The following is a 19946-nucleotide window of genomic DNA, read 5'->3' on the forward strand; positions in this document are numbered from 1 at the left end:
TCCATCAGTGATGCAGCCTGTGAGAGAAAAGGCTTTTTTTTTTGCATTAAATTTTCTACATTTAGCATTAGCAACAACATAGCATTGTGTCTTTTTAAGTAACTGTGCTATTGTGTCTGATTGAAGTCGTAATGAACGTGAAGGATACCTTTTTGTTTGAATAACAAAAAGCCTTCCACAGATGATATGAAGTCAACAATGTTACGTATTCCATGTCTGAAAGGGCTGTTTACACCCATCAAGTCTGTTTGTTGTATGGATTTTAATGTGATTATATATCAGCTGCAGCAAATTTATTTGTTTGCTGATTTGGGGGTGGGGCAAGGTGGAGGCTGGGGTTTTGGCCTTGACCAACTGCCATTTTGATTGTTTGAAAGCCATGATGTCTCTCTTTCATGGGTGGGCCAAATTCTCTGGGCGAGCAAAGCAGATAAAGGGGAGGTAACCTTGCCCCTTATGACCTCATAAGGAACAAGATTTGAGATCAGCCCATCTGAGCTTTCATTTTCTCAAAGGCAGAGTAGAATACCTGGGGCTCGGATTACACTTGTCGCCATTTCTAGCCACTGGGGGTCTACAGGCAGGCTGGGACAACTCATATTCATGTTAAAAAAATCTGATAAAGTAAAATTTGCATGCCATGGGACCTATAAACTGATAGAACTGAGTATGAAGGCAAGTTGTGACCTTTTGAATAATTGTGGAATGTAACCGTTTGTTAAGCTTTATTTACTTACTAAGAAAGTTATCTGTATCATCCGGGCAAGTTGAACTGAGTGTTATTTCTTTATTTAATTTTCATTACATAATTCCTAAAGCTCAAAATAAAAACAAAATTGTGAGAGAATTAGCAGAACACACTTCACTTCTATCCCAGATTGTAGTACTGTGATGGCTGGGTAAATATGGATATGCTTTTCCTTCATTCTAATGTGATGCTGCTTATTTCCCCTTTTCTCAATTAATCCATGAGGACTACATTATAGAACCATTATAGAATTATTGGAACCCCCCGCAACATTTGCACATGCAGTCTGAAACAGGCAAGACACGTGATTGTTTAAGGGACAGATACCATCTGAGACATTTTTATTATTTGTGAAAATTTAAGAGCTTATTGAAGGCAAAGCCAAAACACTGTAACAAAGGTTAATTTATTCAGCGCAGTCGATGTCAAGTTTGATACTTTTTTAGAGTAATTTAATCACCTGATTTTGAACTCTACACTAGGGCCGGGAAGGGATAGATTTTATTTTTAATTTTTTTACTGCGGTTAAAAAGCAATTTATAGTATACCGCAACCCCCTTCCCAGAGTGTATTAGAGCTAGAATGACAGGGTGCCTTAAGTGTGTGACTCTTCTCTGTGGCTCTGTGGCTTTTTCTATTGTCAATACTGCCGGCAAAGTGAATGGTGTTACCCCCAAAAAAACATTGGATAAAACCTTGAATCCATGCAAGGCACAATGTCATTAGTATCCATGTCATTAGAATCAATGAATCCATAAAACACAAAAGTTTTCCACAGATGATATGAAGTCAGCAATGTTACGCAAATGTTTATTTGCGGTGATGACGAGCTCAGACCCGCGGTAGGTGTCACGTGACCGCGGTAATGCAGTAACCGTCCCAGCCCTACTCTACACAGCTTGAAGGGGAAAACATGTTTGGAAGTTATAATAATTTGTATTATGGCACTCCATTTCATGTAGCACCAGTAAAAGAGTGATTCTGAATAATAACCCATGTCAACCACAAAATGTGGGAAGAGTGATACTGATCAATTTGGGGTGCTCATGTGTATGCTCTAGTGTGCTTTTTAATTACTCTTACATTTTGTAATAAGGAATTTCAGTCCTTTGGGCCATTTCTTTCAATTAAGGTTTACTTCAATAGTACTCAACTAATGCTTGGCCTTCATTCACGGGTTTGTGGCAAGACGAACACAACACAGGACGATGTAAAGGAACATCATGTTCAGATAACAAATGGTGACATGAAGCAGTTGATAAAGTGAAATGAGGTTAAGTTTATTATTTTTCTCTCTCTCTCTTTTATATACAAAGACATTTGGTAATTAATGGCAAGATGCCTCAGAGGTTTGCACTTCCAGCACACAGCCACAAGTTCCTGTATGAAGTTTTCATGTATGTGTTTCCTCCAGTTTCCCCTCCCTGTCCAAAGCAAGCCAGGAAGGGCTTTTGGCCTGTCAAAATAAAGCAATATGTGCTTGTGATGTTGCGTCATAGGTTATGAATTCATACAAAGGATTTCAAGGATTTTTATGGGCGTAAACAGGTCAAAGTAAAAAACAGAATGGAAAAAGTCACCATGCAGTGGTGTTTTTTCTTCTCCTTTCTAATCATTAATCTTCATGATCAAAACCCATATCAGACAGAATTATAACTAAAAGCAGATTGCTATATTCTAAAAAATAGTGTTTACAAAGTGCTTTACATATAATCAAACCCAAAGCAGATAGGGATGTGGAAACATATCAAAAAAGTTAATGTTCCATTTTAGTCCTGGTGATTTTGTGTGTGAGGCCACATGGACAGACGTGTAAAAACACTTTCACTGAGTTAAAGCCATTGCCTTATAAAAAGCAGTCCTTCCTACAATCCTGCTCCCTCAACTTGATCTGTTGTTGCCGTAGTCGTTCCCCAACAGTGCTGTCCATTAGGTGTCCGTTCGGTTTCAGACCCTCCCCCCAGCCTTTGGGCCGCGCCTCCTCTTTCACACACACTTTTGAAATGCCAAACACTAGATCAAAATGGAAAAGGTGAATCTAAAAATGTCAAAGGTCAGTTGCCAAATGTAAAACTTTACATTCACTTTACATTTTCACATTAACATTTTACATTTCAACTTTGGTTTTCAGTTTCCTTTTTATTTTCGAAATTGAATTATGGCATGATTATCGCTAGTAGCGTAGTAGAAAAATATTTTTAATTTGATCTCTTTTGGTTTTCTCTTTGGACTTTCAATTGGAATTATGGATAAATATCCTCCATAACACAAAGGACAGTAACTGGATGTTGAAATGTGCTGCAGGAAGGTCAGTCAGCAGTGCAAAACAAGCATTGATGTGAATGAAGATGAAACCTTGCGACTGTATCTTTTTTTTTATCAGTGCCTTTAGAAGTTTTCATCAAGGCAAACCTTGAGATTCTGAAAGAACACAATGATCCAGAAAGCTCCAGGTCACACTGTATGCTCTTACTCGCCAATATTCCTTTTAATGGAACCAAATCACGTACCTTTTATTCAAGGTAGAGGGGTGTAAAAATGTCATTTTATTACTTGCACACTGTATTTTCTTTCTTTGTGATGCTGGGAATTATATATTATGTATCAGTGCAACTAATGTGTTCAGAAGATAGAATGGCCTGGATGGTTCTTTATTGGAAGGGTGTAGGTAGCACAGTGGCTCAGTGGTTAGCACTTCTGCCTCACAGTAAGAAGCTTCTGGCTTGGACTCCAGGTTGTTCTGGGCCCGTCTGTGTGGAGTTTCCATGTTCTCCCCGTGTTTCTCATCGGGTACTCCGGTATTCTCCCACCATAAACACATGCGTGCTAGGTAGCTAGGACTACAGTTGAAAATTAGCCAACTGGCTAACACTGGTGCATTTACAGAAATGTTGATTAATAAATCCTAATTTTGACAAAGTTGGCCACAATTTTAAGGAAATGTTTCCACTTTTTCCAAATGTTAGGGTTTTCTGCTTTTGCTTATCTTACATTATAGTAAAGGTTCCCATTGACCAAACAGTTTATAAATAAGTCTAGAAAACAATTTGAAGATGAATCAATTAGGAAAATGTTCATTTAGTTGCAGCCCTGTCATGTGTGTTAAATTATTGAGTCTTAGACTGTGTCAGATTTTAAGTCCAATGTATAACCTTAATATCATTTTGTGCCACATTACCAAGGGAACAGTTACAGCTTCTTTTCTTCACTGTTATCAAAACGTATTACAAAACATACAGTAAATAGTTCTAGGTTTGAGACAAACTTTTAAGTGCCGCACGCTCTTGGTTAACAGTTTTTTTGGGCATTAAGTCTCTAGAAAAATAGTTCAAATGATCTCCTTAGATGGCCTTAGTGGGTTTAACAAACCTTGGTTGACAACCATTGAAAACCCCTCCCATTTTGTTATTCTAATTAAGACGATTGGAAATCATCACCCAAGGGACAAAAATAGACTACAGTGCTTGTCCTTGTAGCTTCCAAAGACACAGTTGTTCACATGAAGGGAACTCATTGTTGCAGCTGCAAGCTATGTAAAAAAAAAAAAGTTTAAACTGCCTTTAAACAAGAATTAATTATAGCAAATGTCAGAGGTAAGAAATGGAGTATAAAAAACCGGGTATCTTTTCCCCATTGCCTTCATACAGAGTACATGTAATAAACTACTGCAGGTCAATCAGATCTCCAAGGTAAGGGAACGTATTTTTGTTGTCTGGCTTATCTTTTACTTAAACCTTGATATACAGTACGTGTTGCAACTTAAGAGAATTTAGGAGAACACTGCTAAGTCTGCTAAGCTGCAGGTGGTGTCCTTGATGGTTTCAGTGAACAATTGAGCATGCGTGCAGGCATGCACTCGTGTCTGGTAGCCTTGATGACTCATGTCTGCAGGGATGCAAAGCAACAGAATGACTCAAGCCAGTTTGCTTCATTCAAATTTAAAGCTCAATGCGTGCCGAAATGACGTAAACAAGAGGCTGCCAACAGCCCAGAATGACAGAAAACATTTAATTATAGGTAATGCTGCATGGAGCGGTTGGATTCTTGGCAAATTGCTCCACTCTGTATTCTGCTTTCTAGTATTGTTTTGTATTTTAGGATACAACAACATCTTCTGTCTAGATTTGAGGTGCTCACTGCGTCATTTCTGACCAATGCCAGGAGAATCTAATGCCATGATACTGTGCAACATTTTTCTATTACCAATGTGTAAGTACTCAAGTTGTACAGTGAATAGTCTTGGGAGATCTGATACAAAATTGATAATAATTGAATTCTACACAGCAAACAATTCATTTGCTGTGTAGAATTCAATTTATTGGGTACACTGAGCTAAAACTACTACAGTCTAATACAACTCCCGAACACATCTTTTTTAACCAGGTGTGGAAGTGATGCTTCCCGGCTGCGCCGTGTTTTTTTTCTGTCTTCCTCTACGTGCCCTACCACACCGGGCGCGTCTCATAAGCGCATCTTTCCTGCCCAAATTACTTCAAATAACTATCACATGTTTATTAGCTAAAATCTACCTTCCACTCCATGCAATTAAACTCCGTGCCCTCTCTTTTCTGGCTTTGTCATGTAATACTATATGTTTTTACACCTCCGAGATAAATACTATAAATCTCTCATCGCCTATGGTGTTGTAGAGGAGACGTATATGATATTGAGGGGTGTCTTTTGATAAATTGACTGGATGCTCTCGCTGTTCCACTTCCTGCCCGGCTGCAAATGCAGAGCTTGCGTGAAAATAGACCTGGCGCGCATTTTAAGCGGAGCGGGGAGGCGCTTCTCGAACAATTCTGGGACGCGTTGTGTCTCGGCATGTGGCTTACCAAGCATTGACTTGAATCACCGCTATTGCTTTCGGGGGTCATTTTGCTGCCGGAATGCAGTGCAGACGCACCTGTTGGAAAATAATGGTAATCTGATGCCCTAACCACCTTAGGTGGCTCCTTTCAAAGCAAAGGAGCAGCGGCTGTACTTTTATTTCCTGTGCTACTCGTTCTTTCTCTAAGGGAGATGCCAACCACCCTCCTGATGAAACCTATTTAACCCTCAACCTAGTTATTTCGGCCGTGACCATTGGACCGTTCATTACCATAGGTAAGAGTAGGAATGAAAATTGACCAGTATGTCAAGAGCTTTGCCTCCCGGCTCAGCTCTCTTTTTGTCACAACGGTGCAGTAAAGCGAATGCAATACTCCGATCCTCCACCTAATCTCCCGCTCTATTGTCCCCTCACTTGCAGACGAGACCCCGTGGTACCTGAACTTCTATACTGAGGGAGTTGTTGAATGGTATTGTGTTATACTGACAGTTGTCTCTCTGTATCGTGGAGTGGGTGCATTTGAACACATTCGGAGAATTAAAGTAAGGAGGCTATGGTCTGTTCAGGTATTCAAGATAGTATTTTTGCTGCACCCTGGAATATTCAAACGGAGCAGAAAAATGATCTGTGGGGTCACAGGTTGCATTGTACATCTGAGGCAACGGAGATACAAGAACACCGGGAGAAACGGCAGCAATAGGACCTGAATAATACTTTTGCACTGTGTTGTTTTCTTTGCTAAGTTAGATACACTTTAATGTCACAGTCCTGGAAAATAACCTGACCATGCTGTTATGGTGTATAAATCAGTTGCCACTGACTTGCATTGTGCGATTAGAAGCTTTGATACCACAGAAATAGAATAATTACATGCTTATGTAATCATGTTAGTACTTTAAGAATACCTTTTTCCAATCCCTGGTGGGAGCTTTACACAGATTTTTCGAGTGAGTAATTTTGTCTTTTCTACTTTTTAAATGTGTTCGCATGGAATAAGGAATAAAAGATGGGATTTTTTGGTTAAAAATGTCTCCTATTATTTGCTTGTAACTTGTTGAGGTATTATGTGAGGTTGTACAATACAGTATTATAGTGCCTATCAAACAGCAGAAGTGGGGACAGGAAATGATGATGCTTACAAAAGGAACAATGGGGAGTATAGTCATGGTACTTGCAAAAGCATCTGAGTGAAATGGTAGTACCTCTTCCCTGTAAAATCTTTACTGTGCCCAGGGGGCTACTCCGTGGAAGAAAAGGGCTGCAGCAATTTAGGCAAAGAGCAGCCACCATGACAACTGATAAATGCACAAATGATTTAAGATTACGTGTTCTGAAACCTGCTAGTGTCAAATGTGGAAGCATATCTTTTTTTTTTTTTTTTGCCAAGGCACACAGTTTTATTTTTTCCGTGAGGTGATAATTAAATCTGTGCTTAATTGTTTAGCTCTGACAGTTCATCTTTTGTACCAATTTACTATGTCTGTGGTATTTGGTTATATTCAGATGTGGCGATGTCCTGTATTAGTTGGATTAGAAAGCCAAATCTAATGATTCCAATCCAACACACACAACAACAAACCAGTAATTTCAGGAAAGAAATGTCTACAAAGCTACTATACCATCTGCTCTGAACATTGTGGTGATATTAAAATCTTAAAATAAGTTTGCCTTAGTATCTCCATGAAGCTTAAACAGTAACTTGTCGTTTCTGAGTATGCTATTCTGTCTTCCTTACGAGGATCACAAAAAAGACTCAACCCCAAGTTATGCAACATCTGTACTCAATTGTGTTGACTTTTTCATTTTGCTAAATAGTTCTCTTATGTATCATTCAAAGTCATACAGGTCATTTATCATCACAAACTGGGATAAGAACCATTCCTGTATCACTATACACTGCTTACATCCATCTTAAATAATCAACATCCTGGTTCAACAATAGGCTATGGAACATGAATGTCAGCCATATGTTCAACAGAAAGTCCGGTGAACTAAATAATAATAATAATAATAATATTTCATATCTTCGCTAAGCTAACTAGCGGCGGCGCTGCCGGTGTTGCACCGGACTAAAACAATGCATGCACTGTGACAAAAAATGCGTTGGCCCACCTATCTACAGCTAGCGGAGAACGTGATAAGCCCTATTTCAACAAACGGTGGCGTGTTCCTTTAAATAATCACATGGTAAAGTCTATTTTTAAACTCCTGTGTAAATGAAATACTTGACAAATTAAACTACTGTGTATTTTCTCATTTCATTAGGTTCAGACGCAGTTCAGACGCTGGTTTTTCAACATAGCAATAGAATCACTATATGGAATAATATATGATAGACATTATTATGTATCATTTTGATGATACATTGTCATATCGACTGATCTTGCCCTCATTTCCTTTTGTGATTTTCTATTTTTTACCCTTAGATAGTTTGATGCAACATAAAGGAATGTGCTGTAATCTTTTATGTTGGATAACGTAAGCTTCATGATTTGGCAATTCATTTTCTCATCCTTCAATATGATGTTTCTTCACCTACTAACGAGTGTGTGTGTGTGTGTGTGTGTGTGTGTGTGGTGTGTGTGTGTGTGTGTGTGTGTGTGTGTGTGTGAGAGAGATTGGATAATTGAGGGAGTCTATGTGTAAATATATGGAAATGTTGTGATGCTATACCTGACGAAGGTCAAAAAAGACTGAAACCCCATTAAAAAGTATTCCAGCAGTCAGCTAGACAGTGTGTGGGTGTTTTCTCATTTGTATTCAAAAATAAATGAACACGACAGTCCTACCCTTTCTTGGAGATTGATGCCATACAAACTTTTCTAAACCATATCACACGAATACTTTGTGTACTGGATATATCATCCACCTGAAATTTGTTCAGAACTGGAGCAGTGCCCGTTAAAAATGTGTCTGTCTGACGGGCCGATCGCTTGGCTTGTGGGATTGCTGCTTGTAGAATTTATCAAAACCAAATTGTACCCCAAAACTACTTACAGAATTAACCCAAACCACTTTGTGTGTGTGTAGGGAGAGACTGTGTTGTCTCGTGTTGTATGATTGTTAACCAATTTAACATTTCAGTAGAGGTAAACCTTTCCAGACAGGTTTGGTAGCTTGACAGATAACGGTAAAGTAGGGGATTTAATTTTTTGCGGGGGTAATTTGGCGACCGTAATTTAGTTTAGCTAGTTATTAATTAGCAGTAGACTTAATTAACTTGGAGTGAGTGTGAGGAAAAGTGCTGTGTCTAGATAGATAGATAGATATATAGATAGATAGATATTTATTGATCCCAAAAAATGGGAAATTACAGTGTTAAAGCAGCACACAAAATATACATACATACAATATACATGAAATAATAATAATAACAAATATAAGAATGAAATTTAAGACTATAAGAACAAATATATATTGAAATATATACAAGATGGGAAAAACAAAATGTGCAACTGTTTAAGTATGCTAAAATGTAAATGACCCAATCGTGCCGGTTGCCCTTATTGTAATATTGTGGTGTCTCAGAGTCTCATCTAGCACCCAGGGATGACGTGTTGAAGAGTTTTATTGCCTGTGGTAGGAATGATTTCCTGTAGCGGTCCGTGCGGCATTTAAACTGTCGCAGCCTCTTTGAGAAGCTGCTCCTCTGTTGGACCAATGTGGGGTGGAAAGGGTGGTCAGGGTTACCTACTTACCCAGTTCAGCTCTTAGATTTTCTTGCATTGCACAGCGCTGTGAAGGAATAATCTCTGAGATTACTTTATATTTTGCCTCTGGTTAGAAGTGGTGAATGTAGGCTAGCTCCCAGTAACTTAATACTATATAATGTCTGGCTTTTGTTTGATATTTAGTGTTGGCTAAATGGCTTTTTGTTGAGTTGTTGAGCAAAAAAATAGACACAAAAAGAGTAGAGTAGAATAGCTCCTAAAGAGAGTGGAATAGAGTAGCGCCTTTTTTCGCCAACCTTATTCCACCCAACAGTCTCAATGTTCCTTTCACCTGTCCACTCGCTCCAGGAAAGGGAAGAAAAGTTGGTATATCCAGCAATTATGTAGTTTACGTTGTAAGCAGGAAAAGAGTCAAAGGTGTAGTAGTGCTACTTTGCACATTTGTGTGGGTCTGAGGTGTAGGTCCCACTGTAGCTGCCAATGCTCCACTGCTTTCTCCAACCCTTTCTGTATCTGGTCCTGCGTTGTGCAGTGTGAGAAGGGGAGTGGCCAGCAGCTAGAGCGGCAAAAGCCAATGTGTGCTTCCTATGTATGTATGTATGTATATGTGTGTGTGCATATATATATATATATATATATATATATATATATATATATATATATATATAACGATATCTTTTGCATTTCTAATCCAAACTTGGCACTGCACTTACTCGTGGCCGTAGCAAGACACCTGTCAAGTTTGAAATCCATTGGACTAACTTCTCTAGAGATATGCACATAGCACATAGCGCGCGCTCGCGCACACACACACACAGACACACAGACACACACACACACACACAGACAGACCTGCAATTTATAGATAGATAATGTGTATGTTATTATGTGGTATGGTATTGTACGTATGTTTTGTTTTTGTAACCAGCACACAGTTTATGTTGCGTTGACTGTTACCATGGCCACTCCAACAAAGACATGAGGAATGTATTGCCTTGAAACATTACGGGTGCCAGCAATAATTCAGTCAGTCTGGACTACTTGAGATGCAGCGGTGCGCTGCACACTGGGATGAGAGACAGGCTTGGAGAGCCCACTGATTTTAACAACCTGAAAGCTTGTTTCTAATGGGCTGATTGGATTTACTATTGATTATGTTTTCAGCGCATGCAGTGGCATAGTTTTGTGATTGATATTGTCACCCGCTGCAAATTGAAGTAACCAATAGACGAGTAATGGGAACATTAATTTCTTTTGGACGAAATTAGAGATTGTCCTTCATTTATCTACACCAATTATATTTAACCTACATTTGAGGGGCGTTATGGTTTTCTCCCGGATGACAAATACACATACCTATGCATACCAAACGTGTGCATACACACGCACACACACGTATCCTATTCACAGCAAACCCAATCAATGTACCGTACTTGGTCATTGATTGAGTGGTTTCCATTGACCGAGTGTCCTCTCTGCTCTTGAGTGTAGACTCACTTGTGCATTTTTTGATGCCAGATCCTTTCTTCACAGCGTGCCGACTAAGCTTGCATTGGAAGTTATTCTCCCAGAACTCCGCAAACCAGATATTCCTCCTGTTGTTCTCTAGTGTTCGGCTGATGAAGTAGCGATCAAAACCTGAAAGAAATAAGATGCCATTAGGATTTCATAGATCCCGTCTTCACAGTTGAATATGCTAAGCAAAATGTAAACTATATTGGGCGTGTCGTTGTGGGTAAATTTGGTGATGTTTCCAAATGAGCTGAGTATTTATTCAAAGCCCAGCTAGAACAGAAGCTTTGCGATCAGAAATATCAGCAATCAAAAAAAAAAAATTGGTCTTAGTTAAACAGTAAAATTGTTGAAAGGAATTCACTTTTTATAAAATTCGATCATCCTATAATATACTATAGTTAACTGAGCTGACTTACATAAGCTTTATAATCTGCATGAGAATGAAAAAATATTTAATCAACCTTTTTCTGCAGAATATCTTTAAGCCATACTGGAGTATGTACAGTAATCATCCAGTGACATGGAAACCAAGTGAAATCTATTTGTTGTTTTCACGTGGCTGCAATTTTTATAGGCAGTTTTATTCCCACTTTATCAACACTTTGTCCCAACATTGTTGAAAAATCAGTAGCTCTACATATACGATAATAGCATAAAGAAAATGTACCCAGTATGCTACAGTATTGATTTAATCAATATAAAAAGTAAGAAACCGCAACAACACTTATGCCCAATATGGCGGAAAACGACAGTAGTCTGTCAACACATTAATGACCATCTGAAGTCCATCCCACTAAAAACTATTTATCTTGAATGTAGAAGAGAGATATTATTAGTGGAGGCAAACATGCACTGCAATAAGAAGAAAAGTGGCAGACATATCAAGGTTTTATTTCATTAAAAAAAACAATGTAAGAAAATAAAATAATGAGCCTTCAGAAAGGTAAAGGAAGTGTGTCATGAATACCTTTGATGGACTGTCGTTTGGGTAGGATGGTGACAGCACCTTCTGCCATTTCTTCCTGGTTCAGTATTGGGGAGATTTTGGAGCCCCAGCTGTCTGAACCTACCCAAATGAAATGGCCGGTTTGATTGGCCTTCTTAGCTGCCTGAAGGAGGCGCCTTTGGGACAGAGGAAGAAAGCTATGTTAACTTGTACCATATCATGCTGTGTTGTCAGTGTTTTCATTTATTTTCTGTATTTACATGCATATGGGTGATAAATTACCAACAAAAGAAGGCTCCTATTTTAAATGTGCCGTAAAGAGGAAATGTAGCTGTCCCACAGGTGATTAGAATATTCTATTCTGAGTCTGGACAAAGTCACACCAAGGCCCTTTGGTGTAATTAAAAAGCCACCATAGACACACTATCCATTCCCAGGCCGGAGTAGTTCTTCTTGGCTGTGGCAGAATGACACCCTGGCCACATTTGTCCAGGCTTGTTGCCAATGGAAGTTTGGGGTGCGGTAAAAAACTGCCAGTGAGCTGTTCTGTAGCAGCGGAATTACATCAAGAAAGCTTGAGCACAGCAACATAAAATTTAAACACTGCCGCCCGGCATGTGAAGCATCACCGACCCTCATATCTCCCCAATGCTGCTTCAACAAAACATATAGAATCAGCATTTTTACAACAAGACTTTGTAGTTGAAAAAGAACAATACAATGTTGTAAAATAATTAATATAGTTTTTTGTAATATGTAGAGTTGGCAAGCAGTGAGTCACCTTAGCTTTGTCTTTTTACTAGAACTTTTGGGACCTTCTCTACCTGTTAAGTGTCTCGAGATAACTCTTGTTATGAATTGATATAAATTGAAACTAATATATAAAAAATTGAAGTGAAATGAATAGTTTAATAGCCCCAGGGAATATGTTTTGATTGGTAATGATTTTTCCCAGTGTCTGGTCTCTCAGAAATTTAGTGAAATTAATATTTCTTAAGATGCAGTTTCGTGCTTTGTGTAGAAGTAAAGTTGTGGATGGGCGTATACAGTACTTTACATTTCTCTTAACCTTTTACCAGGTTCAGTTTCCAACTCGCATTAAGTTCTTTACTGAGTAAAATTGTCATTACAAGAAACTTTACTAAAACTGCAACAAACGTTATTTTACTTATCCAATTTTAAGTTAGAATTTCAGGTGATAATTAATTGAAAATGACAAATGCAATGTGTGCTATTGTTTAAAAAAAAAAAAAAAAAAAAATCAGATGGAAGAAATACATTTTCACATAATTAAAGCGCACAATACAAGATGATTTAATGTTATGAAGCAATGTCGTTTTCCCACAGAGCAAACAGCGAAGGACAAACATACCTGCCTAGATTAGGAAAAGCAAAACCACAAACAGTAATTCTCTTATTCTCTTTAAGGCTGAGAGGCGGCAGCATTTTATATAAATATTTAAGTAGCACATCATAGGGCTCCTTCAAAACAGCTCAAGTTTCTTATACTTTCTATGTAGACAATTTGGGGTTCTTACTAGGCTGCTGCCAGCTCACATTGACTGGGTTCAAGGATAGAGCAGTACTGCAGTGCTAAAATCCCCCTGGCTTTCTGTAATTCCTATATATCCAGGCTATTACCCGTTATCAGGACCGGATTAAGTCAATGAGTACTGGGACTTCTGCCCTGGTCATCATCAAGAGACAGCCCCAAGTCACCGCCCACTTCCACCAGGGATACACTGGCCTACTAACTGGTTGCCGGGAAACCCTTTCCCTTACAAAGCCACAACAGTGCTGTGTGTGTTGATTCAGCCTAGAACTAATTAACTGGTTCTCAAAGCGGACTATCCGTCTTAATAATAGATAATGAATTTTAATTGATACATTTGTGTCCCCGCAAGGAAAGCACTGTTGTACTTTCTTATAGTGTGGTCAAAATAGACGGGGACAACAATGAAGCTGTCCATGCTATTAGTTAGATGACAAGGTCACAGGGGTGGACAAAATATTTGAAACACCTTTCTATATGAAGCGTCTCAGTACAACACCATAATGAAATATGGCCTCAAAACATGACCATGGAGTGCAGTCAACCCCTCTCTGACCATCTCAACAAAAAAATAACGTTGTATAGCAAGGGTAGTATCAGTGGTGGAAGTAATACTCAGAAGTAAAAGTCTTGTATACAAGTACAAGTGCAGTATTATGAGCAAAACATATTCATTAGGTAGAATCACCCCATACAAAATGTTTTGTATGGAAGCTCTTGACCCGTCACTGACTTTGTCAAATAAATGAAGTGGAAAACTTCCAGTAAAGAGCAAGTATCTCATAATTATACTTAAAGTGCTCATATTAAGCTTTTGGCTTTGCACCAGTGGGTAGCTGTTATTCAATAGCAAGGCTGTTCCATTGTGTTGCATTAGATCACACCATTTCTTATTGCTTAAAACTACTGTGCTTGTGTGAAAACACTGTCTCTGACAAAGCTTAAGAAACTATGAATACACCCGACAATAATCATATTGGCATTTATAACTCATAAATATTAACATGCGTGTAGCAGACTGTTTTGCACAAGGAAAAAGCTAATGTTTTTTTTTTATGCACACAGAAGATTTGTGACATTTTAACGCCAGCTGCAGAGGCCGCCTCAGGTGAAGACATTTCTAAACAACATTTATCACTTTAACAGATTTTGAAAACTCTTACGCAGCTTTTCTTCAACTTATCAAAACTCAGTACTGTATTTTTATCTAAAGAAAATGGCAGGTGAATGTTATGAAGGCAGTATGAAGGAGTGGTCAGAAGTGGTTGAGATAAGTCAGGTTTGAAGTTCTATTAACTGACAGCAATTAGGATTCCTCTGCACTCACCTGATGTCATCCTCATTGGCAAAGATGATGACTACTCGGGCGTTGGGGTTCTCACTCAGCCTGCGAATAATCTTGTCAAACTCTCCAGTCCTTGGCTCACGCGGTATTTTCACAGACTGGGAAATGCACAGACCACCTAATTGGAAAGCACAAGAGAAAACATTTCCAAATCAAATGGGTTTAAGAAAATGAAAACTGCCTTTTCTTCTGTAAAACTCCTGAACTGATCTTGTTAGCTTAGCAGACAATTTAACATTAAATGCATATTGATCTTACACTCCCAGATGTGTTTTTTCAAACTCTTGGTCACCAGAAATATTTGTAGGGTTCTTGTATTTTTTACTTACTTTTAACACACAAATCCTCTAGACTTTTTATGATACATGCACTAATAAATGTGCACAGGTGCAATATTTCACAGCATGAGGGATGCCAAGTATTAAAAACAATCTTTCCTTGGACCTCAAGGGGCAACTTTGAGACATAGAGACCTATCAATTCAGTTTATGGTCCTGCCAGTGAGACCAGGGGAATTTGGTAGCATTTGGAAGTACATACATTTTGTAATTGAAAACTGGTTCCATTTGTTCAGTCATTTTTCTTATTACATATTGTTTCATTTCGTTAAAAAAAACTACTGTTTATTAAATGGCTTCTTCTTCTTCCCTGAAGAGTATGCCATTTTTGAGAAAGAGACAAAGAAGAAACATGAAATACATAACATATTTCCAAATGAGTCAGTCAAAGAACATGCCGGTAAACCCATGGCATAGGCCACGTCATTGATTAGTTTGGTTTAGGCTGTTAGGTACTGGCCAGCCCAGCACCTACAGTACAATAATTCCCCATCCAATCAGTTTAACGGAGCCCTCAGCCTCTTAGAAATGCTCTAGTATTGAACACAAGTCGAAAGGCAACAGAGGATGTCCCCTGGTTACTAACAAGCAAAGGTGTTTTAATTCCCAATGCAACACTTCAGGATAACTGTTTTGTTTCCCTGCCAAAATGCCACAGAGAGTATGTGCATGCTAATGAATTTCCCTTTTGTGACCCAGTACAAAGCCAGCCCAATGAACAATCAATGAAGGGATAATACCCTCAAGTTCAGTTCATGGCAGCCAGACTCACACCATAAAACAAAGCCTGGCCCCAGCTCAGATACTAATAGGTTGGGAAACTGGAAATATGAGTAAAGAGTAGAGGATGCCATTACGTTAACAATGATGTTGGGCTGTTTTGCTCATGGGTACAAAAGTCACTTCCGGTTAAGTCAGTGAGGGGCTTCAGTCAGTGGCCTGCAACATTGTTTTGATTGTACACTGTGGATGGATTTAATGATGTTTCCTTTCTCTTCAAACTCGTGCTTTTGCTCTTTCATTCTTTTTTTTTCAGATAGGCTGTGTGTATGGGTTTCCTGTGGTGATGCATGTCACAGCTACAGCACGACATTTTAGGCTTATACATTCACTTGGCTGGTTAATGGATTAGCTCCTTCGTGGAGGAATAGACTCATTCCTTTGTGTGTACTGGCCCATGGCTTGTTGTTGGGGGATGTTCCCACTGCATGCAGGCAAGACTTTTTTTTTCATTACAGTTGCATCAAACCCCTAATTTTTTTATTTCCAGTTGATAAACCCACAAGTAACACAGATTTTATCAAGAGCCTGGAAATTTCAAAGATTGCAACATACAAGTTAAACTTAATGAACTGCATAAATGAAAAAAACATGCATTTCCCACCTCACGCATACAGTGGCTTGAATAGGTTTACACACCCATGCTTAAGTTGATTAAAAAGAGGAATAAAAACAAAAACATGTTTCGGAAATTGATCTTAATGTCTTAATTAAAAGAATTTAGGAAAATCCATTCTTTTAAGGACACCAATTTTCTTTGTGAATGAATAATGTATTGTAAATAATTAATGTTCTTCTTAAAATGCTGGGGGCATAAGCAAACACACCCCTGTGTTAAATTCCCATAGAGGCAGGCAGATTTGTTTTTTTAAAGGCCAGTTATTTCATGGATCAGGATACTATGCATCCTGATAAAGTTCCCTTGGTCTTTGGAATTAAAATAACCCCCCATCATCACATACCCTTCATCATCACCCTTCATACCTAGAGACAGGCATGGGAATAAGATCATCTTTTAATGCAAATCAAACCAGCTATTAAGCTAACTGAAATAAAACCATGCCTTTCGGTAGGTGAAGGGTGTGTGATGATGGGGGGGTTACTTTGATTCAAAAGACCAAGGGAATTTTGTCAAGATGCATAGTATCCTGATCCATGAAATAACTGGCTTGTAAAAATAAAAATCTGCTTGCCACTATGGGAATTTAACATAGGGGTGTGTATACTTCTGCCCCCTGTATTTTAAGGAAGAACACTTATTTATTTACAATACATTATTCATTCATGAAACGTAAAATGGAAAGACACAATCCAATAGTAGAAATGTTGTTTAGGTTGCAATTTTTTGCAGTCTTAGCAGTGATCACAACTACATTCAATTTTGATTACTTACTTTTGTGTGCTCAATTCCAACTCTTTTAATTGATATTGGAAGCATCTATGATTTTCCTGTCTATCTTCTCCTTTTATTTAAACAAATGAGATGTACCTCAGCCGTACTTACAGTAATGGCCACAAGTAATGACTGCTGCTTTGGTGGTGTTATAGAACAGTCAATGTAACTCTACGTTTGCTGTTTTTTTACTGATATATACAGTATGTTATGCATCTGGCTGCAGATGTTTTACTAAGCAACGAGCTAAAATATATTAAAGTATGCAAGCAAACCATTTCACAGGGCACAATATGTTAAAGTGCTCATATTATGCTCATTTCCAGGTTCATGATTATAGTTAGAGGTTATATCAATATGTTTACATGGTTTAATATATTAAAAAAACACATTTGTTGTGCTGCACATTGCAGCTCCTCTTTTCACCCTGTGTGTTGAGCTCTCTGTTTAGCTACAGAATGAGGCATCTCACTTCTGGTCCATCGTTGTTGGGACTCGGACATGCGCGGTAGCTAGGTCAGCACTACTAGCCAGTCAGAAGCGGAGTATGAGGGCGTGCCACGCTAGCAGCTAGGCGAACATGATGACGTGTGTTACAAAGTGAAGCGTGTTCATCATGGAAGTAAAGGCTGGACTACAATAGAGCGGTTGGGATCAGTTTGTGAACAATGTTTTCTGTTGGAGGTGGTATGTCCTTTGGGGTGAACTTTGGGTTTTTACACTTTGTAAACCTGTTACATAATAAAAGATATATAACACAATATAGGAAAGGAAAAGACAAAAAGCATAATATGAGAACTTTAAGGCTTCAATTAAACTGAAGCAGAGGTTTATTTGTCTACTTCTGTGTCATTACACTACCCAGACAGGCACATGGGAAATTTAGCAGCAGCAGCATAGAAGGAGCTCTCTGCTCTCAAAGACTCTATCAATCATTAGATTCTATGTCTTTGCCTCACTGGTACTTTAGTCCCCCATTCCCACAACATCTGCTGTGTGGAAACAGAGCACTCATCCCTTTCTTTCCTTCTTTTCTCACATGAGCAGCAGCAGGCTGCAGCATTGCTTAACCTCTGGGGAGAACACCAGGAGGACCAGGGGGATAAAAGCCCAGCCTGTGGGAGTTGAGGCACATTGAAAAAGCCCTCCATGGGCCCAGTGTTGTAACTCTGTTGCCTGTAGGGTAGACACGGCTATTTGTTTTATTGCTAACACTACTCAATCATCCATGCATCTGTCCACCCATTCCTCTCTAAGTACAGGATGGTCAAAGACATGGTCACTTAGGACCCCAATCCAAACTCCATGACAGGGAGCAGCTACTAAACAACACACTCAATGCCTAACTGCTCCAAATATAACTTTTTCTTTCTGGGTTCTGTGGGTAACTCTACATTTTTCCCTCAAGTTTCACTATGTCAAGTGTTTGTTTTCATGAAACACACAGATAAATACAGTGCATAACGTGTAATAATGTTTTCTTCTCAATGTTTGCATGCTGTATCTTTTACACAGTTAATGTAGCTGTGTAGAGCTGCTCCTAAAGGACATTTTCATACAACCTAAGTGGCTTTTAATTGGTCTAGGTAATTATAGGCCTTCCATTATACATTCTAATGAAATAAGTCTCCTATGAGGCATCAATTTTTCAATAAAACACTGAGCTGGATTTCAGTTTTCCACCAGTTAGCATGCAGTTAGGGTGTCTCCCCCTCCTCTTGTCTCCACAACGCTTCAAATCTGACTTCCCTTAAACTGAACCAGAATACCATCTCCTACCTAATGTGACTTTGTAAATAGAGGAATTAAAAAGCAATTAATTATAAATGTGTAGCAGCTCTGAACCCCCCCACCATTTACCGTATTGTTTGCGTCTCCGGAGACGTACAAGATCATTGTTGATTAATTATAGTTATGTATCACAATTATCGGACACTTATGGTAATATTAAACTTCACATTAAGCTACTTTGATCATTTTCCCAATGACCTGTTGAAGTGTGCCAAAACCTCAATAAATTATCTTTCCATAAACGTTTGCCAGCAAAGTCAAATCTACTGTATTAAGCTGAGCATCCTTCATACAGCACATACTGCTGAAAACTCTCTCCCAACACTCATCCTATACCAGTCTTAGCCTCTGAGCCACTGCTCAAAACCCACCTCTATGAATATCTGTTGCTGAGGAGACTGCGAGCCTCCTCACATGTGTTTTCCATTGTCTGCCTCGGTCTCTGGTCTCCTAATAGCTCAGAACACTAATGTTCCTTCTCATTTGACACCCGTGGGAGAGACCGCACCGTCATAAACATTAAATATTCCCTGGCACTGTGTTCAATTGCAGCACAGCTCATGTGCTTGTTTAAAAGTAGTGCAGAAGCACACAAATTACACCCAGGTGGGTGTAGTGGGGAAGGTGCGGTGAAATAAAAAGCCTTTTTATTAGAGATGGTCCAATACCATTTTTTGCTTTCCGATACCGATTCTGAACTTGGGTCTCGGCCGACATGAGTTCTGATCCGATACCAGTGTGTTATATATTTTATCATGTTTTAACAGGTGTATACTGCTAACCCTGTATGGATGGGATATGATTTCTCTGTTTGTTGTCAGTATGGCTCAGGTTAAACTCTTTGTGAAACATGATCAAACAAACAATGAATGCCACAGAACTTTCTTTTATCATCCAGTTTGACAGAACGGAAAAAGAACATAAATAAACTACTTTTAACATAGATTTTCTTTAAGGCTTTATTACGTGGTATGGGATCGGTGCATAAACTCCAGTACTTCCCCCTTGCCTTGTTCTCCAGCAGGCTAAATTTGCA

General features: G+C 38.8%; 1 protein-coding gene across 1 annotated transcript in view; it reads right to left on the reverse strand.

The window, feature by feature from the left end:
- Positions 1-19946, reverse strand: part of LOC116692869 (metabotropic glutamate receptor 4) — a 192861-nt gene that overhangs the window by 23537 nt on the left and 149378 nt on the right. The window contains exons 4-6 of the mRNA XM_032521443.1: positions 14591-14726; positions 11733-11887; positions 10748-10888 (exon numbers count right to left, since the gene is read on the reverse strand). Of these exons, the coding sequence (XP_032377334.1) occupies positions 10748-10888; positions 11733-11887; positions 14591-14726 (432 nt within the window). The remainder of the gene's footprint in view (positions 1-10747; positions 10889-11732; positions 11888-14590; positions 14727-19946) is intronic.

This window comes from Etheostoma spectabile, chromosome 7 (genome assembly GCF_008692095.1).
Source record: "Etheostoma spectabile isolate EspeVRDwgs_2016 chromosome 7, UIUC_Espe_1.0, whole genome shotgun sequence".
In the NCBI taxonomy this organism is placed as follows: Eukaryota; Metazoa; Chordata; class Actinopteri; order Perciformes; family Percidae; genus Etheostoma; species Etheostoma spectabile.